The sequence below is a fragment of the Trachemys scripta genome, chromosome 4 (genome assembly GCF_013100865.1).
Source record: "Trachemys scripta elegans isolate TJP31775 chromosome 4, CAS_Tse_1.0, whole genome shotgun sequence".
Taxonomy (NCBI): Eukaryota; Metazoa; Chordata; order Testudines; family Emydidae; genus Trachemys; species Trachemys scripta.
In genome coordinates this window covers 127,989,360-128,016,847 of record NC_048301.1, presented here as the reverse complement: position 1 = coordinate 128,016,847, position 27,488 = coordinate 127,989,360, and the positions used below count along the sequence as shown (strand labels likewise).

Genomic DNA, 27,488 nt, shown 5'->3' with positions numbered 1-27,488 from the left:
GGGGGGGGGACTGGCTCTTCCAAGCATATGAACTCAGACAGATGTGCAGAGTGAGATCTGAAACTGTTCTACAGCCGAGAGGGGAGGAAGGGAGAACAGATGCACCAGCTAAAGTGCTCCTGAAGCTGGGCTAGCAGCATCTCTCTGCCTGGCACCAAACAGTCCCCTCCCCTTCCAAAACATGAACATAAGTTTATTCTCTCATATAAAATTCATAGTGTGCTGTGACTGCTGTGTGTTCATCTCACGGCTGCTAAATATTCATGAACCAATTACGAAAAACAAATTTATCACTTTAGCCCTCAGCCAAGTTTTGAAGTATTCAAATATTTATGCTAACGAGAGGCTCTACCTCATGCAGTTCCTCTCTCACCCAAACTTCATTCCCATTCCCATGAGGGATCAAGCCAGATTCGCTCCTCTCTCCCACCCGATGCTGCATTGCTGTTTGCTTTGATGATGCCTACGTCTGGCTTGTAGGGAGTTTATATCAGATGACTACAGCGGAGGGGAGAGCGTGTGTTCATGTTCACATGAAACGGCCAGTGAGTCAAGAGACAGAAAGGAAACAGACACTAAATAGATTCTTTTGCAGCACTGAGCACAAAGTAATATTGTCCTATTATTTGGACCAGGGTTACAGAGTGGGGGAGCTGCTCTCCACAGCAAGTCAGCAACAGGAGAGATCTTTGCCAAGTGAACCACTGTTTCCTTATCCCACCCTCTTGCTGAAACGGGCACCACCTTCCCCTTCCAAACAAAGGGGATTCAGCTATCTGGGGAAGGAGCTCACCGACAGCGATGAGCCTGCGAAGGGATCAGACCTTTCAAGGCAAAATTTACCTTCTTTCTTCACCATCTATGGACTTATTTGACACCATCACAGATAGCCCAAAAGCAACATAGGCTTTGCTCTTCTCTCCCCCCCAGCTTTGCTGTCCCATCTGCCTCATGAGTTCACGAAGGTCACTCCTGAAACACTTGACTCCACAAGGAGGCATGCCCACTTTTAGTAAAGCCACTGGGTGAGACAGATTTTAACGTCTGTACTGCATAGAGCAACACAGACAGGGACTCTCTTCCCCTCTAGCTATCTGCATAAATATTAACATTAATGAAATAACATGTGTAAATCTGCCATGCACCGATGGGGGATTATCCCACTGCCAATACTCTCATTGCAAACAGTCAAAAGCAGAAGAGCTCCAGGCTCAGTGCAGTTTTACATTAACCAGACGCTCATTCAGAGGCTGTAAGTCACATCCTAATTCAGAAGCAGCTGCATTAACCCATCCAGGGGATGAGTAAACCTTTGAGAGAAAACTGAAGAGTTCTTTAGTCTCATCACTATAGTTCTAATTGTCATCAGACCAGTCTCTCTACTGCTCATTTAAGCTATCACAATACAAAGTTCCTTCTCTTGCAGGTGTGAATTTTGGAGCTGGTGAAAAGGGAAGGGTTAGATATTCCTCACCTGCAGGGATGATACAATACGAAACATTTTAAAATTGCAAATGAGCATAGGCCTTAGCCCAAGCATAATGTGGGGCATGCAATGAGCACATTTCACTGCGCAGCTGCCCCTCCACACCTGCCCCTATAATACGCTGTACTGACTGCTGCCTCTCCGGAACAGAAACTCAGCAGATCCAGCATCAGTGGCCTGACCCCCCACCTGAAGTAGTAACTGCCAGCATTTAGCTCTTCAGTAGATCTCAAAGCACCTTCCAAAGGAGGTCAGCATCATTATCCCCATTTTACAGATTGGAAAAAATAAACAGAACAAAGTGACTGGGCCAAAGTCAGCAGGAGAGCCGGGAACAGAGTCCAGATCTCCGGCACCCTAGGTCAGTGGTCTATCCACTAAGCCACATTGCCTTATTACAAATGATTCTGAGGCAGGCATGATGTCCCATGAATCCAGAGATTAATAAGGTTTATTACTCAACCCCCTTCCAATGCATAATATGAGCACTGCATACACCTGAAAATGCCCAGCACAGCCATGTCTCTGAAGGAGGTCATGGGGAAACAACCCAGATCAGGATAAAGAGAAGCACTGATGCCTCATGAGGGTTAAAAAGAAAAATCAAAAAAGAGACAAGACACTTAAATCCTATAGATGATCAGGGGACAACAGCTGTGGGGAAAAGATAGCATAATGGGCCTCTGAACTTCACTGGGCCCTCTAGATGCAGGGCAATACAAAAGATAAAAATAGCTTTTTCTCAGGATCCAACCCCTCCAACCCAATACATCCCTTAAAAAATATTCAAACATTAAGGTTTTGAAAATAAAGTTTTAAATTAGAGTGGTTTGATTTTAGATTAAGGGTAGGAATCCTTTACATTCACTCCCCCTAGCCTCTTCTCCCCAATTCTCTTCTTGGTCGGAACCATTACCAGCATGTGTCTGTATGACACTCTGGACTTTTCTGTAGGTTAAAGAGTCTCTGTTCCATCCAATGTTAAATTGCAGAAACAGTTGCCATGTTATCTGCAAGCAAGCAGGGAAATTGATTTTCAAGCTTGCCCACCTAACTATACCAAGCAGGGAAGCTCTAACAGCGATTACACTCTTGCTACCGGTCCAACCACTGTAGCAATGTAAACCCAAAGAGGGCAGAGAGCTGGGCTTTCCCTTATGTAGTTTAGGGCTCCGCTGGAAACAGCCATCTGGGGTAGGGGGGAAGAATTTCAAATTAAGTGCGACAGCAGCACAGCAAAAATAAATAACTGAGTCCCAACAGATCAACCTTCTCCTTAAGAATCAATCCCTTATAGCTTTGGTATCATTGACACAGTTAATCAATAACTGCACAGACACTGTAACCAAGACAGCTGTGGAAGAACGCTCAGTTGGTGTGAATGTCTCCTGGAAGCAAGATGGGGAGTGTGCTTCAACAAAAGGAGGAGGCCCACAGACACTTGCCCAGTTACCTTGGAGGATTTTTGTTTAGCAGTATTTTCTGAGTACATCACTTCTCCCTGGGGTAAGTTTCACCCATCCGTCAGCCATGTAACCGATAAAAGATAATACTTAATTTGGATTGTGCAGAGGTTGAGCCCCAATCAACACACATACAGTCTGAGCAAGGGGTACGGTCACTGACATTTTCACTGGAACACCATGAACATGTCCCATTGGGTATGGGATTCCCTTTCGCCAGCCATTTACAGGCCTGGCACGCCTGCAGCTTTCATGAATCCGATTCTCTCCCCGGGAGGGTTTCCCTTTCAGTACACAACGAGTGGCTGATCTGGGCTCATCTTTTACATAGCTCTGTTGTTCTACCAGTATGGAATCATCTCCAAAGAATGTTTCAATAATGCTGCAGTGCTCAATTTCAGAGGGACACAATCCCAGTTGAATGGTTCACTAAGGCCAACTTCCTAAGCATGAAATAAGGGCCCCTCCCTTTTGCACGCCACTAAAATGACTTCTAACCCGCCTCTGAACTAATCACTTCAAGACATAAGCTAGATCTAATAAACGTGCAAAAGCCTCCCCACCTCCCACTCCATGAACCCAGCACACCCTCCTCACCCACATCCCTTTCTGCACACACCACAGGAAATGGTGACCTAGAAAGGGACCCCCCCCCCCATCCCTTTTGGGCTGGGATACTCCAGAGGGAAGGACCAGTGAAGGGGACACTAACACAACAACTCTCCTTTTGCAAACAAAATCCATTCCAAAACACACTGATGGACACGCCCAGAGAAGTGAAGCAAAGCCCAGGATATGAACATTTCCAAATGTTTAAGAAGAATGCCTGCTCTGATTACGCCTATCTCCTGGCATTTAACCACTGAGAGGCTTGTTGTAATTAAACAGGCAAATAATGAAAGAAACTGGAGTAAAAACAAAGGAAAGTGAATAATGCTTCAAGCCCCACAACTTACTCTCTCCCCGCAACAAACTGAGTACGATGCAACTCATACAGCACACAAGCTCATTCCCAGCATTAAGGCATTAGTAAGCCAAGGTCAGTCTTACCTCATCCCACTCCGAAGCAAAAGACGGAGATTTCTCCAGCCTTTTCTTCCCAGTGCTGCAGTTTGAGAGCGATTCGCTCCGGCTCCCCATGGCATCGTCCTCAGTCGGCGAGCAGGTCAGGAGGTCGGAATCTGATTTGGACAAACTACGGCTGAGTTTGAGCTCTGCTTTGGGCTTGCCTCCCAGGTGGGCTCGGCCCCCAGCACCGCCTCTGTCTCCCTCTTCCTCTGCACCACCAGGGTGCTGCAGTGCTTGGGGAGTCACTGCAGTTTCAGGTTCTGCCTGTTGGATGTTTTTGGGCTGGACCGTTGCGTAGATCGCTTTCTGGTTTTGCTCAGGAGAACTGGTCCGTACTGATCCAGAGACAGGTAAATCAGCATCCTCCAACTGCATAGCAGGTGAGTGGCCTGTGCCCTCTGTGCCTCCTTTGGCCACAGAAGAAATGAGCCTGAAAGGGTCCTCGTTTATCTCACATACCGGGGAAGAGCCATGGAGCAACCCTGAAAACTGCTCCGGGACCTGGATGTCCTGGCTGTCTGCAGAATCTTGGCTCCAGCTACCACTGCTCCTCCTGTGGTCTTCAGGGGGATGGAGACAGAAATAAAGAGATTAAAAAACACGGAAGGAGAAGCAAAACTCCACCTCCCATGGCGAGAGACGGAGCGATAGAGAACAGTTCAGTATTGTTTCAGCGCTCAACTTGTACCCTAAGTCACGGTATTTATGAAATTCCAAATACTGCCCTGATTTATGCAATCTGGCAGCTCTCCTTGTTGTTTTATTCCCGTTAACAGTAACAATCAGGCCTTGCTATATAAGGCCAGGAGAAGTGCTAACCCTATCCTGCAGAGAGAGAGAGAGAGAGAGAGAGAGACAGACACACACACACACACACTCCTGGAACATTTGATACATTTCCATAAAGGCCAAAGTGTTATTTAGAGCAGCACCTCCCTATTCTTGGCTCAGACTGCGGGGTGGGAAACTGCTGGGCTGCAATTAACCTGCAAAGTTCCAAAATCACTTCTCAAAAAAGAGCTGATTTCTTCTTTAGTGGCTTCAGAGCTCAACTTCTCCTCCTTACTCAAGGGAGGGGGGAAAGAGGGCTTAAACTGGTAACATCTCACTCCACCAAAAAGTCTCTCCTGTTAACTAACCACTAAACACAAGATGGTTTGATCTATTATTGCAGCAAGCTGTTTGCAGTACTGACTGTCCCAGAAATCTGACACTATTCCTCTGCTACTAACGTACTAACATCCTTAATATCAAATACCAGTGCCCTGGATAAATCATGAATAATTGACTGAACCCAACTGCCAACTGGCACACCGAAGCAGAGCAGCACTCACCTTATTCATATAGCAGACGTGTATTCTAATTGTACAGGATTTTAAAATGCTTGGAGGGAACTGCCACTTTCTCATCAACTGTCAGGGATTATATTCCTGTCAATGACTGCTGGTACAAACACATTGTAACCACTTAAATTTAGTACTGGGGAAACGTGTTGCCCCCAAGACTAAAGTCTTCAACCCAGAAGATAATTACAGCTGGAGATCAATAAAATGCCTTGATAATGTGACTTGTCCAACTCTGAAGTGTAAGGAGAATGTCCAGAGGGGACGGGAAGGTCCATTTCCAAGGCCCATCCAGTCCTTGTCCACTTGTTTGAGACAGCCAGCTCTCCGAGATCACAGCAAGGAGGACCACTCTCAATCAATGGGCCAAATGTGCTACTGAATTTTGTGACTAAAAACCAGTCAACTATGGATTGGAGTGAAATAGGCTCCTTTCACAAGGGCTTCCTTTTTAGCAATAGGGTTGATTTACTCATTTGCAAACATTAGTTCTTGGATTATATAAATACAACATGTCCTTTTCCTGGAAACTAAAAGCAGGCACGGGATTAGCAGTTTACCTGTGGAAGCTACTTTAGACATTGGAGCACAAGTAACATGAGTTTGATTAGAAAGAAGGTGGGTGATGTAATATCTTTTATTTGTTGAACTTCTTTTGGTGGAAGGGACACATTTTTGAGTTTCCCAGAGCTCTTCTTCAAGTCGGGAGAAAGTAACCAGAATGTCTCCACTAAATACAAGCATAAGGGATCTGTCCCACCTTGTATTTAGCTCAGACACTCTGGTTACTTTCTCTAGATCTGAAGAGGAGATCCGTGATGCTCAAAAGCTTGTCCCTTCCACCAACAGAAGATGGTCCAAGTATTACCTTACTTACTCTGTGTCTCTAACATCCCAGGACCAACACGGCCACAGCAATGCTGCAAACGTGAGTTTGATTAGTTTTATTTAGTCCCTTATACATTTGTTTGTTCCACAGAAATACAAGAGACAACTTATAGAACTGGCAGCTTCTGCCTGGGAACAGAACAGCAGCACAAGTTGGAATTGAAGTTAGCCAGTAGGGCAGCCCACTGAGGGAGCTCACAGTTCTTCTTGCCTGTGTCAAGTCCCTCTTATGACCATTTCAGGTACGGCACCCCAAAAACAGAAAATTAAGTAGATTAAAAATTCTAAGGAAGTGAGGTAACTGGAAATTACCATCGATGCATGTAAATGCAGTGTAAAATTTGCAAATGAAATTGCTAATAGGGGAAGATGAAACATCTCTCCAGTTACAATCTCTCCAAGGTCCTGCCTACACTATATCTTACTCTGCTAGGGCTGTCCCAACACTAAACCATGCTAGAGTATTGCAGGACCAGACCGTGTGTTCAATATATCCCTGAGCCACGTGACAGCCTATCAAGGACACAAGGCTGTAACAAACCAGGAATACATTAAGAGAGTTCCATCCATACACACGGCAAGGTCAAGCCCTGTTTTAATCATGACAAATCATTTACTCTATGGTAACCAGTTCCACCACAGGGGAAATTACTGCATAGACTGGACAGTGAGTCTTGATGGCCTTAGCAGCCTCTTTCTTCTCATTCCTTTTCTATTCCTAACTGCTCATTTTGTCAACACCCCAGTTTAACATTTAATGGCATTTCTGTCCGAAGGCAGAAAGGCGGCTGGCAATAGTTTGTGCCGCGTGCTAGAACACTTGGGCCCACACAGAACATACTGGCCAAGCGCCACTCACAAAGACTAACAAAGGGGTCTCTGTTAGAAGGGAAAGCACAGCCATGCATTCAGCCTCTTCAAATGAAGCGCCAACCACAAGACCAGGACAGAAATACCCCAGGGAGGAAGAAGGCAAAGTTGGGTTTGTGACACTTGCAGAGAAGAGCAAATAAGTAGAGATGAAAGCCTTGAGGGAGAGAACATTTCAGGGCATTTAACACAAACCAGTATTAAAAATCTCACAGATAAGCACAGAAGCAGGGTTGCTATTGGGGATAAATGCACAACAAGCGCAAGGGCCTTACCTGTCGAGGTCTCAACTGTGCGTGATTCGGGATTTGGATATTGCTCGGAATGGCTAGGAGAGAGGTCGGAAGAACCTTGGCGATTCAATGGCCATTGACCATCTTGGGAAGACATGCCTTTTCGGGGTTTGGCCTGCAAATACACTTAGATTATTCCAGTCTTACAGCCAGTATGGTCATCTTCACCCCAATGGTAAAAACATGCCAACCATTGCTCTCTGCTGAATAGGTAGAAAAGCAGTTCATCTGGGGGAACTAATTAGAACACGGAGATTTTCAGAGGCACAGAGGACAATGTGGTGGGAACTGGGTGCCTAACTCATCTGTGCCTTTGAAAATATCCCCTGTAGTTTATATTTAAGGTTTAATTCTGAAAACCTAGTAACATGCATTTTGTCCATAGAGACTTTCAGTTATAACTGTGAGAAGCTGGGACTGGATGACAGGGAATGGATGACTCAACACTGCCCTCTTCTGTTCATTCCCTCTGAAGCATCTGGCACTGGCCAGCATCAGAAGACAGAATATGGCGCCATAATGGTTATTCTTATGTTCTTAACTCATTTAGTAACTATTATAAATACACACACAAAGACACCTGCACTTGCCCTTGTAGTCAACCTCCATTGAAGGTTTCACACATAACCGGAATTGACTAACACCTAACGAGCATGTAAGCCCCTTTGAGCATAGGCCACCTTTTTCGTACAGTGCCACGTACATTAAAACCATTTAAATCAAAATACAGACATGGTGCAGATGAAGTTACTCAGTCCTGGTATAGAGCCGAACAGCTGAATTTAAGTAAGCTCTCTGGCCAGCAGTCAGGTATCTTCAAACATGAAATACTCAACGAGCCAAACTTTCCTTGTTAAACCGTTCTAAAAATATACTGCTGTTGCCTTCCCCACCCAAAGCAAGTCTAAGTCTCCCTGCTATATAACCAGGAGGGCTTATCGAATGTCCCCTGGATGAAAAGCATCAAGCTCTCTCTGCTCTTTTTGCCCCTGCTTCCTGATCCAAAGATTAATGGCAGCGTTTATAGGGTGGGTCTTCCCTTCCCTACCCCTGCCCAGCAAGGACCCACTATAATGCATCATGCCACAAAGTTACTTACAAAAGTTGCATGCAAGTTTGTATCTTCTGTGCCACAGAAGAAACCAGGACAGCTAGGTGAGATGGGGCAGACGGCCTCACAAAGCACAACCAGTGGCTCTATCTGAAGATTATTTTTGCAATAAACTGGAAGCAGAAACGCTCACTTGCGCAAACTTTAAAGGTGAGTGTTTATGCCTAGAACAGGAAAAGCTCACCACATGCACATGTTTACATCTAGTAACACAGGAATCATGCTGGACAGAATTTATATCACATCACCCTGAGAGAATGCAGCCCTACTTTGTGAGCTTGTTTGCATTTTATTTCCACACTCCCTCTTCAAAAAAATACTTCAGTTCAGGAAATGACTTTTCCACCTTAAAGAAGGTGCAGTTAAGGAATGTTTTGGTTACTAGGAGATAGCAGTGCTGTTTTGCTCTTAGTTTGTGAACCATCTTGAGCAGTACAAATGTAGACTCATGTCTCTCCCCCAGGAGTAAAATACAGTTTGTGGTTTGCCACCTCCCAGAAAAGACAGAATTGTGATGTCAAAGAAGAAAATTTTGCTTCTCTTGTATCATAAGAAAGAACCAAGTCACTCCTACCTGAAGCTGGTTACTGCTGATAGCACCTGAAGATGGCGATTCCCCTAAGGGGGGGAAAAAAAAAAAAAAAAAAAAAAACCACCATCAAAACCTGGGCATGTTTTCCCCCCACCCATCCTCTATGATGTATCTGACAAGATGCATTGGGTTTTACCAAGCCCCTCTAACCAATCCACAAGGGAGGACCATGCCAGTGGACTTGACTTAATTCTCATCACATGGCTTAACTTTCTACACGTTAGACCTTGTTAAAATTCCTTTCTATATTAGATGGGAAGCTGGTCTGGATCAAACCAAACCAGATCTGAAACTCTGCCCAAAGCATCAGGTGAACCTTGACAGTGCTAGAGAGCTTTAATCCACTCACAAAAGGAAAGCAAGGCTCAGGGGCTAAGAACACATGTGCAGTCATGACTGGACACAAGATGGAAAGCAGCAGTTTTTAAAAACAGCACTTTGTGCCTTAAAAAAAAATCAAAACAAGAGCTGTAAAGCACCTGGAGTTAAATGATGCAGTGAGTAACTGACCCCTGTGCCATTTGGGCCCTGCAAGAGCACTGCTGGGAATGAGGAGAGCGGGCCAGGCAGAGAAAAACTGCAACACCTGTAGCCTTGCCATACTGCAATCTCACGCATTATCTCACTGCTTTAGAAACTGATCCATTAAGTTTCAAGGTACGAGCTGTGAACAAAAAGCACCATTTTAAAAGGAGAAGTGACAGTAATATTGATACCGGAAAGATAGTGACTGCTCTGCTAACACTCCTCCCCACCCCAACACCACCTGCTGTGAGAGGAAACAGGAGCAGAGCTGATCAAGTCCTCACCTTTCTCCCGCCCACCCCAAGCTTACTGCTGCTTCTTGCATTCAGATTCTTTTATACAGTACCGAGAAATGCACTGGTAGACCCCTTTTCTTCGAACAGCAGATTCTGTCCTACCCACCACTTGAGCTGAGCCACTTTTTGGTGCTAGATCTAAACAAACTATTTCAAAAAGAAAGGAACCAATACAGACTCTCAGAACCAAACACTGTTAGATTCTTGGATTGCTCTCCTCCTAATGGAGAAGGGGGTTCTTTAGAACCACAATGAGACATCCTCAGAGCGCCAACCTGGATTCAGGGCTCCTATCCTCCTGGCTGAAGACTAGCCAGGAATCAGGATTCCTCTTCGGCTCCTTATTTAGCTAAATGGATGACAAGGGGCTTCCATCAACTCCTCCCTCTTTTAAGGGATTGGGCCCACAGCCTCTGCAATACACATGGCTTGTGCCAGGCTGAGGGGGAGAACCCTGGATCAAGATTTGAATTTAAGTCTCCGTGCGTTTGTGCAATGAATTATCTCTAATGTACCACAGTTTAAACAGTACATCATATTGTGCATATGCAACTACACACACACCCATATCCAATGCTTATTTATGCACTAGCATATTAAGCAAAAAGACAAGGGCAAGAGGAAGGAGTAGTATTGTCATTGACAGCTTACAGAAAAGACAAATCCAGCAGCACCTGAACTACATGAATTAAACCTTTCAAGTCAAGCATTAGAAGACATGAACTAGCTTTTCAACCACCATCACCCAAGGACTTCTCCCATTTGGGACTGTGAAGCATCAACCTGAAAACCACTGCAGTTTTGCATCAGACAACGAATAGCTCTGGTAAAGGTTGGTGAGAAAAATCAATGACCTCTTTGCCACTGTGCGCATTCAAGAAGTGGAAACTAGCATCTGTGAATAGACTAGCAGGAGGAGGAGGAGGAGTGTGATTTTGGAGGGCAAGCAACAGTCATAACACTAAGTCATATTTACTGTTCATTCAGTCTCAGGATGAAACATTTGCTGCTTTAGACCGGAAGTCACAACTAAGTCCCCCAGATCTCTTGCTCATTTCTGTTGTACACACTGAGCAGATCTTTCACCTAAAAAGCTTTTCTTGAAAGAAAACCAAATGCAACAATACTCGCCTACAAAATACAGGGTGGTGTACAGTGCTCCAGGTTCCCAAATCCCACATAAACCACCAAATGAAGGTCCCTCTGGGGGAAGAGAGCCAAGCGCAGCATTTAATCTGATGGCATGACCGGATTTTAAACTGGCGCCTAACAGCAGCTTACTTTGTCTGTGTTTGTTTTCTTCCTTGGTTAATTTATTTTTCTAATTGGCTCTGACAGCCAGTGGTGCATTTCTTGATTTTGGATTGTGATATCAGGGCCAGATCCTCAGTTGACATGTATTGACTCAGATTTAAACCTCTGAGGACCTGGCCCATTAGTATTTACACACTTGTATTTGACTGACTCGCTTGACCAGGATTTTTCCCTAGTAGCAATGGATTGGTTATTCTTCCATTTTGATCTTTTTCGTTCCTGTTTTGCTTACTTTGTGCACGAGATTCTGGTGTTTTAATTTTTAAAGTTCAATGGGTCAAGTCCCTAGGATCTTATATTTGCCTTAAGGGCAAAAAACCTTCTCTTACTTAATGTAGATATTGAGGCAGAAATATTTTAATCCTCTCCCCTGAGAATGGAAGCTGATTACCACAGGAACATAACTGCAGCACAGAATCCAGCCATCCGAACCAGAGAAATAGCTAGGATCAAATTTCTCCCCCTGTGGCCCCCTACATGCTGGTCACATCTGCCAGCCCAGGCAGTCTGGGCACTGCTGTCTTTCTGGGACATTGCTGTCTTTCTGTATCATCTCTTACCTTTTGTTTTTCTATCCACTGCAAGCGGCTTTTTAGTTTCTGCGGTAAGCAACAGCTCATAAGGATGCTCCTCTTCTTCGGCTGCACTTCCCCTGCTCTTCCTCCGCACCACAGAGACCTAATGAAACACAGCATGCTGTAGTTGTCTGTCGAAGTCAGTGTCATTTACCCCTATGGTATGCATGGAGCCCTCCTATATGCCATTGTTCTGACCATGGAATGTGCCGCAGAATCCACCCTTCTGCCAGAGAACTAATTCAGAAGCTGAGACTGTTTTTTAAAAATGCAAACACCTCCCCCACCCCCACACTACTTTCTAACTCTTACAGCTGGAAAAAAGCCTTCCAGACTGCCCAGTCACTGATGTAGTGACGACTTGCTCAGTCTGCAGGCAGCCTGAAAAAATAGATGAGAAGTCCATCGCTATCTATTTTAAAAAGATGCTGACTCAGACTTCATGTGGCAAACCCCATTAGCAACCTTATTAATTATTTCACTATTGATTGAATACTTCATCATTTAGCAAGCATACTACTCTCAAATCTGAACTACCTCCTTCTCACACTTTCTCGGGTGCCAAAAGTCACAATTAGCATTTTCAATATCAAGTTCCATAGCATGCTTCAAACTGAAAAGACCGGGAGCAATATAAATTGAATTTAACATCCAAGTAAAAAAGGGTACTGAAGTGATTGTATTACTTATTTCCATATTCAAGAGAAGCCTCTTTTTGTAATTAAATACATCTGGAACAGCTGTAGAATCCCCAACCAACTGCACTGGAGGCCTCTAGGAAGCCTGCCAGTGGTGGTCTTCAAACAAACCCAACCTCCCAGTCAGTCAAGTTACCTTCCTTGATCCATTGCACCTCTAATGCTAATGTATTAGAGACTAAGGCAGTGGTTCTCAACCTGCGGCCCAAACAACACACAAGCTGCGGCCCTGTGACATCCTCAGAGCCATACAGGTAGTATTGGATGCGGCCCATATAATATGTTGTGGGCCACATAAATAGGTTGAGAACCACTGGACTAAGAGGAGTTAGTTCTATAGCAATGCACACCAAAGTGCTGTGCTGTAACTGCCCCATGTGGACACTGAAGGCACAAACTGCAAGGTTCCTGCTTTGCATCAGTATAGTCCTGTTTGAAGAGGACTACATTCATGTGAACTAGTTCGCGCCCTCAGTGTCCACATCAGGGAGATACAGCACAGCACATTGCTATTCACACCCCCATTGGCTAAACTGCAGGGCCGTGTAGACATGCCCTTAGTCTGTATCAGGTTCAAATTAACTCAAAGCCTCACCGTGAAACTGAATCAGGAGTTTGCTTAGCATGATGGTGAACCTTAGCAAATTATTTGAGGAACATGCTCTGGGTATGTAACAAAACCAGGTAAGTTTCCCAAGGTTTTGCATTTACATGCACATCTGCAGTCAAACACCCCGATTCCCCCGAGCCCTAAAAGAGGAACGAAAGACCTTCAGTAATAGGCATGCAAGAGCCTAGGCAATCAGTACTCAGATCATAGGACTGGCTTCTCACTTCAAGTTGAGAATAAGCCCACCACAACTCATCCAGCACTGCACCCAGTTTCGCCCAACCATTTGCAATGTTCAGTCTGGTAGCTAAATTAATGACAAGAAAGCGACTGTTTCTGCCTGGTTTAGATGCAGTGAATCCATGAGCACTGAATGTGGCTAACTGTGCTGGAATGTTCACTGCTACTTTGCCTCCAAAGAATTAAAGCTTTAAAACAAAAAGAACAAGGAGTACTTGTGGCACCTTAGAGACTAACAAATTTATTTGAGCATAAGCTTTCATGGGCTAAAGCCCACTTCATCAGATGCATGAAGTGGAAAACACAGTGGGAAGAGAGACACACACACAGAATGTATGAACCTGTATCTTCCTACTTTGTTTTCCACTGCATACATCTGATGAAGTGGGCTTTAGCCCACGAAAACTTATGCTCAAATAAATTTGTTAGTCTCTAAGGAGCCACAAGTACTCCTCGTTCTTTTTGCTGATACAGACTAACACGGCTACCACTCTGAAACTTTAAAACAGGAGCACGACAAGTAGCAGCTTTTGGAATGGCAAGTGTGCAGTATGCCACCTTCCTATTTGAAAGGAAGGCATTTCTCCCTCCCACTACTGCTAGAGTTATTAAGACCTTGCATGTTTTGGGGCATTAGACCAGATATTTTATTTTTAAGCCAGCACACCCAATTTACTGTTATCTTCCCCCACTCTGTTGCAGCTCAAGAAAAAAAAAAAAAAAAAGTGTTTTTGCTTTTCTATAATTTGTATCACAGCAGTCAACTGAGCTGAGAACTCTGTTGTGCTAAATGCTATACAAAACACAGAGAGGCAGACCCTGACCCTAAAAGCATACAGTCCAAGCCAGGGGTAGGCAACCTATGGCACGCATGCCGAAGGCGGCATGCGAGCGGATTTTCAGTGGCACTCTCACTGCCCGGGTCCTGGCCACCGATACGGGGGGGCTCTGCATTTAATTTTAAGTGAAACTTCTTAAACATTTTTAAAACCTTATTTATTTACATACAACAGTTTAGTTATATATTATAGACTTATAGAAAGGGACCTTCTAAAAACGTTAAAATGTATTACTGGCACACAAAACCTGAAATTAGAGTGAATAAATGAAGACTCGGCACACCACTTCTGAAAGGTTGCCAACCCCTGGTCTAAGCTATGATGCGACTGCCTGTTATGTTAAACTGCCAGGATAGGATACTAAAAGAATGGCCTGGACTAACAAGCCACAATTACTTAATGAGGGTTTCAAACCATGCAAGCACTCTACATAACTTACTGATTGGACTATCCACACTGCTTCAAGTATAGCTGGATATCTCCTCTCGATGGGAGAGGCTGGGTAGAGAACACATTCTGATTGTTATTTTAACTAGGCTTTGCCTATTCACAGCACTGTCTGAGTAAGGGTCTCAGAAACCCTGAACATTAAGACTTACACCTCTCCTCTGAGGTAGGTATTTATATCCATGCTCAAACCACTGGGAATAGGTGGATCTTGCACTGTGTCCAAAAGTCCAACACTGGCTCTGATGATCTATTTTGGGGGGGGGGTGGGGAAAGAGGGGTGAACCTTTCAAATCTAGGACATTCTACCCTCAGCAATGACTTGCACAAGGTATTTGACATTTGAATCTGTTTAACTGAAAGAAGACAGATCCTAAATCCTATGCTATCTAACTTCCATCTAGACATGCACCAGGGATGGGCAGAAGGAAATTCAAGTTAACATCTCATCCATCATTCATGCACATGGTTCATTTCCCGAAGTACATTAGACTGAGTAGGTAATCAACCCCTTATTCCTATTCATTAGAAGCCACTGCCCAGTCGGTGTTTGAAAACACCCTGTCGAACATACTTAACCCTATAAACATTGAACACTCCCAGATCTGGATGATTTCCTGTAATTCACCTCTTAATGGCCTGTGGCTACCTTTAGGATTTATTACTTCAACTTAAAAAAAAAACCCCAGGTGGCTCTAATTCTGTCTCCCTCCCCCAGCCAGAAAACTACAGAATAATGTTGGAATAACCATGTTTTGTTTGAAACTAATTGTATCTAAGCTTCCCATTTTGATAATGGGAGTAGTAAATAAAGGATAAACTGAAGTTTTGTTTGAGATTTCAGTCTCTTATCAGGCTACAGAGACAGAAAGGTTCTATTGATGGTGAAAGAATTCACCCATCAGATATGAGCAAACAGCTATTCTGTATATAACTGCAAAACATCTTTCAATGGTGAAACTCAAGGTGCATAAGTGAGGAACAACTGCTTACACTGTGAAGGTTGTCTCATGGCAACAGAATAAAAGGCTGTTTTGAAATAAAAGCTTGGCATTTATAGAGTGCAGTTAAAAAAAAATACCACCATAATCTGTAATTCTCTCATAGTCATGATTTTTTCCTGTCCCTAAAGTTATGGCAGGTTTTGAGGCGGTAGATGAGGATTCTGTGCCATGTGTTTCAATGAAACATTTACAGTCTTCCTCAGCCATGTAGTCCCAGCAGCTGCCCCTGTGGTGGACAGATCTGGCAGGGAGAACATACGTTGAGATATTACAATAGGGTAAGGTTTCAATGGGCCCTGCTAAAAATCTTCTACAGCTACTGTATTAAAATCAACTGTATTAGGGCAACAAAAATGATTAGGGGGCTGGAGCACATGACTTATGAGGAGAGGCTGAGGGAACTGGGATTGTTTAGTCTGCAGAAGAGTGTGTGGGGGGGGGGGATTTGATAGCTGCTTTCAACTACCTGAAAGGGGGTTCCAAAGAGGATGAAGCTCGGCTGTTCTCAGTGGTGGCAGATGACAGAACAAGGAGTAATGGTCTCAAGTTGCAGTGGGGGAGGTTTAGGTTGGATATTAGGAAAAACTTTTTCACTAGGAGGGTGGTGAAGCACTGGAATGGGTCACCTAGGGAGGTGGTGGAATCGCCTTCCTCAGAGGTTTTTAAGGTCAGTTTTGACAAAGCCATGTCTGGGATGATTTGGTTGGGAACTGGTCCTGCTTTGAGCAGGGAGTTGGACTAGATGATCTCCTGAGGTCCCTTCCAAACCTGATATTCTATGAAATCGCTCCAGGATGACTTTTCAATTGCCTAATGGTATCACTGTTATTGACCATATTTATTTTTAACTTGGTCAAGAGCACTCCCCCATGAGAGCCATACATGCTACGATTCAATGTCAGCCATGACTTAGTACAGTCTGAACGGAAACATTCCATTTTTATCCTCAATTCAAAACTAGGAATTCTCTCAAATTTAACACCCCTCCCCCCACCCCAATTTTTTTTTTTTTTTTTTTAAATCTTCAGGTCGAGATCAAGCATGGAAAATTTTATCCTGAAAGATGAGTTTCTGGGAAAGCATGAGTAAAAGGAGCGGGAATAACCGCTTGAAATGAAATGGTTGTATCATCTTATCTACAGTAATCAATACCAGACAGCTACAATAATACAGTCAGTTCATGGCTATCACTGCAATTCGTTTCAAATCAACATGCCCCTAAGGAATCACTTTGTGCATACATCTGTTTGCCAGCAAGATTTCCCCTAGCAGATCACGTTTCCACATCACCTTTAATGGAGGGACAGTAAGAGCAAGTGTTTTGTAATTATGATCAAGATCATGTTCATCTCCCTCCCTCCACTATGCTTATCTTTAAAAGCAGAGTTTCTGCTTCCGAATTACCTGGTGACCCCTTTTCCCAGCTCCCCCCCCCCCCCCCCCGCCAAAAGACAGGCATGTGGAAAGGATTATGAAATTAATCTGAAAGACCATTTGTAATTGCAGTGAAACCTGTTCAATAGGCCATCGTTAAATAACCTCATAAATTGATTTTACCCCACAATATCCCCAGAGGTACTGCACAGTTCTACATGGGTGTTTTTTTTTAAAGCCAACATTTTCACTGACACCTTGCATATATATGCTGTACTCCAAACAGTGGCAAATCAAGATAACCAGATGATAAAAATTCAAATCCAAGTGTCTGGTGAACTGAGAGTCCATTCGAGAGGAAGGAGGCAGAAGAGACTTAACTTGTATTTTTACATACATCTTACTTGAGGAATGCTTAAGATTTTTAGTGCAGCAGGAAGTTAGCGAGGTTCTCTCGGGATCTTTATTACCTGTCAGCAGGAGTCTCCAAGTACACATTTAGGGTGTTTTCCCATTTAAGTGCCTTCTGCAGAGCTTGTTCATCTGAAGCTCTGGGAATTTGGCAAAATGAGCAACAAGACAGACTGTAAACAGTCCAATGTGAATGTTCAAGTTTTGCATCACAAAACACCATATACAGACTAGAATCTGCAGCAGATTTCTTTCACACACAATGGGCCAGACCCTCAGCTGGTATTAATCAGTTCAACTCCATGGAAGTCAGTGAAGTTACCAACAACTGTCTGACCTGTAATTGGGAGCCAAGATGCAACATGATTTAACGGCCTCAGATCTCTGCAGACCTGGATTCAAATTCAGGCTTCAGCATTAAATGAAAATATATTTAGTGGGTTCATGATAGTTGACAACTGTCCACATGACAAAACCATTGCCTGATACAAAGTCTCTTCCTAAGGGAATTCCCAGTCTGAAACTGCCAGAGTTGCGTAAGGGAAGTTTCCATATAAAACTGCCAGTAATATCGCCCCACAAAATGAATCCTTCACTTTCAGATTCACAAGGAAGTTAAGATCATCATATCTGGCTCCTCCCAGGCCATTAAAACTCACCTTTAAACCACACATTCACACACCCCTGAAAAAAGAAAGCACCCAATAAAGCCTGCATACCTCACATGAAGCACTGCGACCTAGCTTCTTCTCCACGTGCTCCTCCTCTTCGTCAGGGGGTGGCTTGGCAGGAGGGGGTGGACGCTCTCTCTGCAGTTTAAAAGCCCACCATCAATAGCTTTGTTTTAAACTCCTTCCTTTCAGCCCCCTCTTAGGGTACATCTACATTACAGCGGGGAGTCGATTTAAGATACGCAAATTCAGCTACGTGAATAGCGTAGCTGAATTCGACGTATTGCAGCCGACTTACCCCGTTGTGAGGACGGCGGCAAAATCGACTTCTGCCGCTTTTTGTCGGCGGCGCTTACTACCACCTCCGCTGGTGGAGTTAGAGCGCTGATTTGGGGATCGATTGTCGCGTCCCAATGGGACGCGATAAATCGATTCCCGAGAGGTCAATTTCTACCCGCCGATTCAGGCGGGTAGTATAGACCAGACCTTATATGCTTAAAGGGAAATTCTATCCCCTGATAAGACTTTTTAGAGTGAAGGGTAGCAAAAGGAGTTTGCCCTAACAGCCGGGAGATTCCCAGCTGGGCTGGTGCCTATGCTCCTTCACAAAAGCAACTTTCTGACTCTGTGCTCCTTGGAGTTGCAAAGGATTAGTTCATTATTAGGGTACAAGATGCAAGAAAGGGAAAGTGCGGTGAGAATTTGTTTATGTTACTCATTAGCAGGAGTAAATATGTACTGGAGAGGTGTTATGAGAGAACACACGGGACATTAAGAGACTTCACTGGACCACATTCCTCACAATACTGCAAGGTTACTACTTGATAGTTAAATAGCTCTAAAAATCCTGCCAAATGCTAATTGCATTTGCACTGTATCTTGACTAATCTAGATACTTTCATGCTCTCTCCAGCAGCAGCACCTACTGGCAAGCACGGATGCTCAGGCACTTGCTCCAAAACCTGAGCAGTTTTTGGGGGAACTCCAACAAGTTTCTGCTTTTCAGAGCACTTCCTCCCTCTTCCCATTCCAGTTTGGCATACTTGACCTTCTGTGCAGGCTGTATGGGATGAGTTTAGCCTCAAAGCAGGCACTATTACAAAAAGACCACATACATGGACTGAGTCTACTTGTAGTTGCAGTTCATGGCAGGATTCTGCTTTGGGTGTTTTATACTTGTAAAAAGGGTCTGGCAGAAGTTTTCCTAAACCTTGTTTTTTAAGTTGGTCTCACATCACTATTCCAGTAGCAGATGTACTAGAGGAAAAAGAGATTATATAGGTTCTCATTTTGAAACTATACAAAGCTGGTTTCAGCATCCATCTAGCTGGTGAATTATTCGTTGCTACTTTCCTTCTTGTCTGCTTCAACTCCCCTCCCCCCACCATCTCCCAATAAAAAACACTGAAACAGACAACATACCATGAGCCGAGGTCCCACCCACCCCATGGCAAAAGATTGCCACCAGCTACTAAAGCCCCAGCAGATGCAATTAACAGAAAGCTAGTTAGGCTGATTTCTTTGAAAAAGACCTTCCAATGACTACATACTTCACTCGCAAAGCCTCCGGCGCCCCCTGCAGGATTCTGTCTGCAAATGACATGCAGAACAAAATTTGCTGCCAAGGCTAATCAGAACAGCTGAAGCATCTGGGGAAATCAACTTTATTTTACCACTGGGCATTCAAAGGGGACTGGATTACACGTCTTTTGGAGAGGGAAGAGGGTGACAAGGGAGAAGAAAAATGTCACAACTCAGAGAATCATACTAGACTCCAAAAGTTCTTATAGCCAAGGAGTTAAACCATAAACAAAAATATGTCCTGACAAAGTAAGTGACACTCTGTATAAAACCTCAGCAGCCCAATACCATGTTGGATATACAGCACAAGAACCAGAGGTAACCCAATGCAATTAATAAACAGCAGATTTAAAAACAAAACAAAACAAAACAAAAAATTTTCTCTCAATCCACAGCCAGCCTGTGGAACTCCTTGCCAGGGGATGTTGTGAAGGCCTACAACATAACTGGGTTAAAAAAAGAACTAGATAAGTCCCTGGAAGATAGGTCCATCAATGGCTATTAGACAAGATGGTCCAGAATGCAACCCCACATCCTTGGTATCCCTAAACCTCTGACCACCAGAAGCTGGAACTGGATGACAGGAGATAGATGACTTGATAAATTGCCCTGTTCTGTTCATTCCTTCTGAACCATCTGCAACTGACAACTATCAGAAAACAGGATCCTGGACTAAATGGACCATTGGTCTGGCCCAGCATGGCCATACTCATCTTCTTACAGACTTGGACAAGAAGCAGACAGACATGATGTAGAAGTGATTACACGTGTGGAATACTATGGAGGCAACACGCACATCCCAGGCAGGAGAGGGAGGAAATCCCAATTGCTCTAATCAAACTTAGCAGTGGATCTAAAACTTATTTCCAACTGCGCTGCTGGGTACTCAGCCTGTAGCAAGAGTGCAGTAGTGTATGGGAACGGAGATAAATGCTTTCTATATTACTTAAAGAGACAGATAAAAACACACACAGCTACATACAGGCCTGATTCCTGCTGCCTTAAGACCCGTTGTCTCTGCTTCCTTATTCACAGAGTCTCTGTCTGAAGACCTCCCACTGGCCAGGCTGTCCAGCGAGTGGCAGGATGTCGCATTGTATAAAGCTTCATAAGGACACTCCTCCTCTGGGTTCATTTCAAAGTCTATGATCAGTTCAGTCACTGCTTTCTCCACATCACCTGGAGGGAACGAAGAATGCCCCATCAATCACACACTGAGAACTGCAAGAGCCACACAAATCAGGACTACAAGCAAGCCGCGTGGATAAAAATTGATGATTTGCAGGGGGGGGGGGGGGGGGTTTTTTTTTTTTTTTTTTTAATTTAAAACATATATTTTGGAATTTATTTAAATAATGTTTTCTTTTTAAAAATAGACCTGTTTAAATTCAGATTTAATTTGTACACAATATATGTTAAGGCCTAAACTTATTATAATTGTTATAAATGTGAACCATGTTTTAATAAGAGAAGTTTATGTATCTAAAATATTTAAGGTTATTTTGTTTAATAAAAATAAATTGTATGCTGTTGTATTTAATAAAATTCCAGTTATAATTCTAATGCAGCTTGACACAAATCGTAAGTAAAAAAATCTAGTAAATAAGCAATACATCATTCACCATTCTCTAACATACTAAAAGTGTAGAATTAATTATCTGAAATTAAGCTATATAATTGCTCAAATGTATATATAGTATAACCCTCTCCATAGCAAAAATATGTACCAAGTTTACCCTAAAGACTATTTAGTTGTAAATCAACATGCCTTAATGGTTATATCAACCAATGAGAAGGCACCTTGCTTTAGAAATGTAACTGAAGCACAAAAGGAAAAGCTGATTAAAATTGATTATTTAAATTGAGCTTCCCACTTGGTGATTTAAATCATGAAGAAATCTGAGCCCTTAGTCATGATATTTGAGAACTCATGGTAGGCGGGAGAGAACCCAGAGGACTCGTTAAGGGCAACTATGGTACCTATATATAAAAAGGGGAATAAGGAAAACCCATGGAATTATAATCCAGTCAATTTAACTTTGGTACCTGAAAAAATAATGGAGCAAATAATCAAGCAATCCATTTGTAAGCACCTAGAAGTTAATATGGCAATAAGTAACGGTCAACGTGGATTTGTCAAGAACAAGTCATGTCAAACCAACCCAATATCCTTCTTTGACAGGAACAAGCCTTGTGATGGGGGAAGCAACAGATGTGATATATCTCAACTTCAGTACAACTTTTGATATTGGCCCATATGACCTTCTCATCAACAAACTAAGGAAATATACAGTGGGTGCACAAATGTTTGGAAAAGAGTAGTTATCAATGATTTACAGTCAAGCTGGAAAGGCATATCGAGTGGAGTCCCACAGGGATCTGTCCTGGGTCTGGTTCCCTTAAATATCTTCATAGATGATTTGGATAATAGCAGAGAGAGTACATTTCTTGAGTGTATGGATAGGGTTGGGAGAGGAGGGGTTGCAATCTTTAAAGGACAAGATTAGAATCCACAATGATCTTGACCAACTGGAGAAATGGTCTCAAATAAATAGGATGAAATTCAGCGAGGACAAACACAAACTACTACACTTAGGAAGGAATAATCAATGGCACAAACACAAAATAGGAAATGACAGCCTAGGAAGGGGTACTGCAAAAAAAGATCTGGGGGTTATAGTGGATCACAAACTAACTATGAGTCAACAATATAATACTGTTACAAAAACAAAGCAAATATCCTTCTGGGATGCATTAGCAGGAGTGTTGAAGTAATTATCCCCCTCAGCACTGAAAAGGCCTCAACTGGAATCCTGTGTTCAGTTCTGGGTACCAGAAGATGTGGATAAATTAAAGTCCAAAGGAAAGCAGCAAAAATTATTAAAGGTCTAGAAAATGTGACATCTGAGGAAAGGTTGAAAAAAATTAATTTGTTTAGGCTAGAGAAGAGAAGACTGAGGGGGAACATAAGAATCAAGTACGTAAAGGTTGTTATAAAGAGGAGGGTTCTCCTTATCCACTTAGGTCAGGATGAATAGTAATGGGCTTAAATTGCAGCAAAGGAGACAGATTTGACATTAAAAGACATAAATGTAAGAGTAGTTAAGCACTGGAAAAAGTTACTTAGGGAGGTTGTGGAATCTACATCATTAGAAGTTTTTACGAATAAGTTGTCTAACCTACAGATGTTTATCTAAACACCTGTCAGGGATAGTTTAGATAATACTTAGTCCTACCTGAGTGCAGGGGCTGGACTACATGACCTATTGAGGTCCCTTTCACTCCTACATTTCTATTTAAATTGCTGATTTAAATTGTTTTGATAAAAATCAAGTTACCCTACAAGCAAGCAAGAGAAGTGGCCTAGCAATTGAACAAGAATCTAGGTTGCATGCATCGCTGCTTAGATATCATGAAGCACACCCACACAAGGACCATACAAACTCATTAGGGGTTGCCCCATTAGAGAACAGCTGCTGCGGTTTTCAGTTCAGTTTGGTGTCTTACCCACAAGGCTGCTCAAACCATGCTAGCAATAAGCCTTTTTTAATTTCACCAAGGTTTAGCCTGGACTTCCTTGATCAGTGTTGAAGGATTTTTTCCTCGGTTATAAAAACCTGTTCTATAGACCAGACAGTCTCCACCAGGGTTGTGTGTCACTACCCCACACCCCTGGAATGCAGCCAATCCTTTGGTACTCCCTCTAAGAGAGGATGCGACACATACATAGGAAGCACCGTATTTGCATTTTACCTGATATGTTTGGTACTTTACGGATCATTTTATTGGTTCAGCAGAACAGTAGCAAAGATGAGAGCAAACAAATGGCAGCTTCCTCTGGATTTATGGAGACATCCACCCACCCCCATTACAGGGGCAACAGATGGGATACGTTATGCAAGTCAGATTTAAAGAACCAGGGGGTGGGAGAGAAGGGGAATCATTGGTTTCAGACTATTTGGCTTTCTGGGCACAAAGTACAACTTTTGGATTTATTATAACTGAACCATGCCTCTTCTATACTCAGAGCAGTGCAGTCATCAGCAGTCATCTGCACACCCGACAAACTCAAGCCCTGCCTCCCAGATAGCAGACTAATTACCCTGTGGTATCCGGACTGCAGGTTCAGTGGCAGGAATGACAGGTGTTGACAGAGCCTTCTCTGCCGCTTTTGCACTCTTCTTCCCAGTTGTGTGATCTGTGCAGGAAAGAGGAAAAAGCAACATTCAAATAGTGAGAAGCTCACCACTGGGGTTGCCACTTACCCAGGTTAGGCAGACAGTCCTGTTCCCTGGTTCAATATCATGCGTGCCACATTCCCACCTTGTGGATCAGAATTAAGTGGCTATTCTGAAAGCTGCTGAGCTACGTATTTAAATGGCCCAAAAGAAATCAAAGTGCAGGGTTAGATCTGGGAGCTCAGCTCTCACAATAGGAGCAGATTACCCCTTTAATCACATGTCCAGGGTTAGGAATAATGACACTGAACTTCCGCAGAATGCCTTTCATCAGAGAACTACAAAGCGCTTTACAGATCAACTAGTTAAGATGCACACCCAACCTTATCAAGCAGATTACTATGTAGCTGTTTAGTGAGATACAACACTTGATCTGAGCTCCGAGGAGCCGAGAATACTACACTGAGAAGAGGCAGTGAAGTTGTGTGGACCAGCACAGGACTGTCAAGAGACATCGTTTCTAGTCAGGGACCTATGATCACAAGCAAGACAGCTGGGTAGAAATACCAAGTTTAAACGCCTGAAATTAGACACCTGAGTTTAAGTGTCTCACTCATGCCACTTAAGGCTTGAAAACTTTCAGCCTTCAAGCAGCCTTCGTTTCCCCATTTGCAAAAATTAGGACAGTATTTGGCAACCTCACAGGAGTAGCATGAAGTTTAGTTCATGTTTGCAGAATGCTTTGAATCTATAACACTCTACACAAATGCTTGGGGTGAAAACATTATTTACTAACAGTTACATGCAAGATGTGACAAACACCATATCCAGCTGAAAGGAAATTTAAAGGAGAAAATATTACCCAAATGGGACTCTAGCTAGGATGCCCCACTCTTGTGCAAAGGGTCAGAGGTCCTTTTATTCCCACAAGTAATCAAGACTTCTATTTTAAGGATCATCTCAAGACAGCACCTCCTAGAGCATCATGATGAAACACTGGTGGGGCACAGGGTCAATGACTCAAAGAGAACCACCAACTGAGGTAAAGCACTACTTCTTGGAGCATTCCTAGATGCTTCCCTCCAAGGACTGGCCTGGCCTGAAGATGCTTAGCTTGTGATGTTTGCTGGGATCACGAAACATGTACATTTAGACAGAAAAATAAATATGAATGACTAGAAAACACACTCATTTACCTTCAATGAGAGCTGCTATTTGTTGGCTTTTCTGAGAAGGAAGTTCCCTCACAATATCCAGAGCTGTCAGGCCTCGGTTATCTTTTATATTCACATCAATACCTAGAAGAGATAAGGCGGGCAGGGTGAGACAGCATTTTCAGACTATCTGCAACAAAGCTAATTTCTTGTAACTGAGTCATGACTTAGATGCTCTTCTGGTCATTTCCTGGGCTGAGTTAAATAAATTCTTCCTCCAAAGAGACCTAAGACCCAACTGCCCAGAGAATACCTCCTCCATGAGTCACTCAGAGGAACGATTCTTCCACCGCTGGCTGATAAGAGAAAAATGCTACCACCATACACCATTCCCTTATCACATGCTCCCTGTAAAGCCATCTCCAGGCTATTGTGTCAAAATGTCGTTCTCTCACCTGCAGCCAGCAATATTTGTACCACGTCTGTCTTGCCAAACAAAGCAGCCTCGTGCAAAGCACTGCCCTTCTCAGTCTGTAAAAATTAATCAATATACCATGAGCCCAGATTGTGAACAGTAATCCTAACACATTTTAGGGGTTTATACAAACAGGAAAAAAAGTAATTGCACGCACAGTATGTGGACAAAAGCAACTCACTGCAACCAATACCCATTACTGGGGTCACACTGTATGAGAAGCTATTCTGCAGCATTAAGAATTTGGGGTGGGAGGAAGGTTTAGTTTAACATGGGAGAGCCTGAGAATTATAAACAAAGTAAAAACTCTCCAAAGTTTATTTTGAGTGGATGTTCTCCCACAGAAGGAAAGACAGATAAGACATACAAGTTTATTTCTGTGCTAACAGGGAAGTCAGAAGTGGTTTGGTGGGAAGAGAGAACAAGTTCTCTCCACTCCTTTTGGGACACATTTCACTGCTGTATATCTGCCCCAAGCGGGACCCCCCAACACAGCCAAGGACTGAATGGGAGACTGAGCTATTCTCATCCTTAAAGCAGAGTCCTCCAGGACTGAGGTCAAGAGACGCTTGCCCTACCACTACAGTGCCTTTTCTATGGGGAGGACTCCAGCCTCCCCAGCTGCTATCTGACCCCTTTCATTTGCACTAGATTCACACATGGATTGGCAAGATACCTGGTAGTTGCTATCCATGCCGGCATCTAGGAGGACATGGACTACAGCTTTATGTCCATTCCTAGCTGCCAGGTGCAGGGGTGTGTGTTTCTTAGTGTTGCAGCTTAAAAGATTGGGGTGAGCGTTCAGCAGCATCTTCACGACCTCCAGCCTTCCGTAGAGTGCGGCCAGGTCCAGAGGCGTCTCGAACTTGTTATTGCGCATCGTGGGGTCCGTCAGCTCCTCCAGGAGAACCTTCACAACTTCCGTGTGGCCATACTGAGCAGCACAGTGCAGCGCGGTCTCATTGTCGTTATTCTGAAGGGTCATAAACACAGCTGCGCTTCAGAAGACGGAAGAAATGAGCCCTTCTGTGCCTCACTCACAAAACCATTGAAGTTTAAATGTAAAAACAAGACAAACAGCCAGTAGTGGGGATGCAATAAATCCTTTTTAACATAAAGAGCCCAGAGCAGTGTTTTGGTCGCATTCCTAATTTATCAGGCACAGGTAACCTTCATAAACTGACCAACCCGCCTAAGGAAAAGCCTGTAGAAAGCTTCAAAACACTCATCAATAGACCTTTGTGTTCTGAGCTATGGGAAGTAGTTGCTGTACCCAGATATACACTGCTTTCAAAGCACTGAACACAAAAGCAAGAGGCCATATTAAAAATTAGAGGACTGCCAAGTTTCTATAGGTTGTCATTTACTTTGCAAGCTCTTGCAGGCAAGGTCCCGTCTTCTCTATGAAGCATACAACCCTCTTGGGCACCATAACAATAAGTAAATGCAAAATGTAATAAGCAAACCACCGTATGGATTCCATCTACAGTAACTTAATTGCCATTGTTTAAAATTTAAACTTCAATTGTTTCTAGAATCCAGTCATTTCTCCTATGACTGAGGTTTTGATTCTTTATAGCAGCCATTCCACTTTTACAATTCTGAAACTTGTAAGCAGACCATTTTAGAAAGTGTGCAGTATGTTTAAATTATTGCATGCAAACACATGAATTTAGTGAGCAGCACAGCTAGATACAGTGCCAATCAGACCTTCCCAGGCAAGGCCCTCAATTCAGCAGTGGGGAAGTGTCTAAGCCACAAGTGAATGGCTCTACAGTGAAAGCCTGATCCAATTAATACATGCAGCATCTGTCAAGTTAAAAAACAAAACAAAAAAATCAGCAGTGCAGAGTAACTTTAGGCAAGCAATCCAAAAGATTTTTCATTTTCAGGTGCAAAATATGTGTGAACACCTTCCCTGGATTTAAGCCAGTCTGCTTCCAACTCAAAAGCTCCATTAAAAAATTCTAATTTTACTACTG

At 43.3% G+C, this 27,488-nt stretch overlaps 1 protein-coding gene across 7 annotated transcripts in view; it reads right to left on the bottom strand.

Annotated features, from left to right (window-relative positions):
- The window catches only part of ANKS1A (ankyrin repeat and sterile alpha motif domain containing 1A), a 156,981-nt gene that overhangs the window by 75,212 nt on the left and 54,281 nt on the right, over positions 1-27,488 (bottom strand). For 6 of the 7 annotated variants that reach the window (XM_034767433.1, XM_034767432.1, XM_034767434.1 and 3 more), the window contains 10 exons: positions 26,183-26,479; positions 25,487-25,562; positions 25,074-25,175; positions 23,802-23,897; positions 20,682-20,878; positions 18,167-18,256; positions 11,810-11,927; positions 9,097-9,140; positions 7,394-7,526; positions 4,000-4,577 (listed from right to left, as the gene is read on the bottom strand). In XM_034767433.1, the coding sequence (XP_034623324.1) occupies positions 4,000-4,577; positions 7,394-7,526; positions 9,097-9,140; positions 11,810-11,927; positions 18,167-18,256; positions 20,682-20,878; positions 23,802-23,897; positions 25,074-25,175; positions 25,487-25,562; positions 26,183-26,479 (1,731 nt within the window). Of the gene's footprint in view, positions 1-3,999; positions 4,578-7,393; positions 7,527-9,096; positions 9,141-11,809; positions 11,928-18,166; positions 18,257-20,681; positions 20,879-23,801; positions 23,898-25,073; positions 25,176-25,486; positions 25,563-26,182; positions 26,480-27,488 lie in introns of those variants that run through there. The other variant, XM_034767438.1, reaches the window with a different exon arrangement.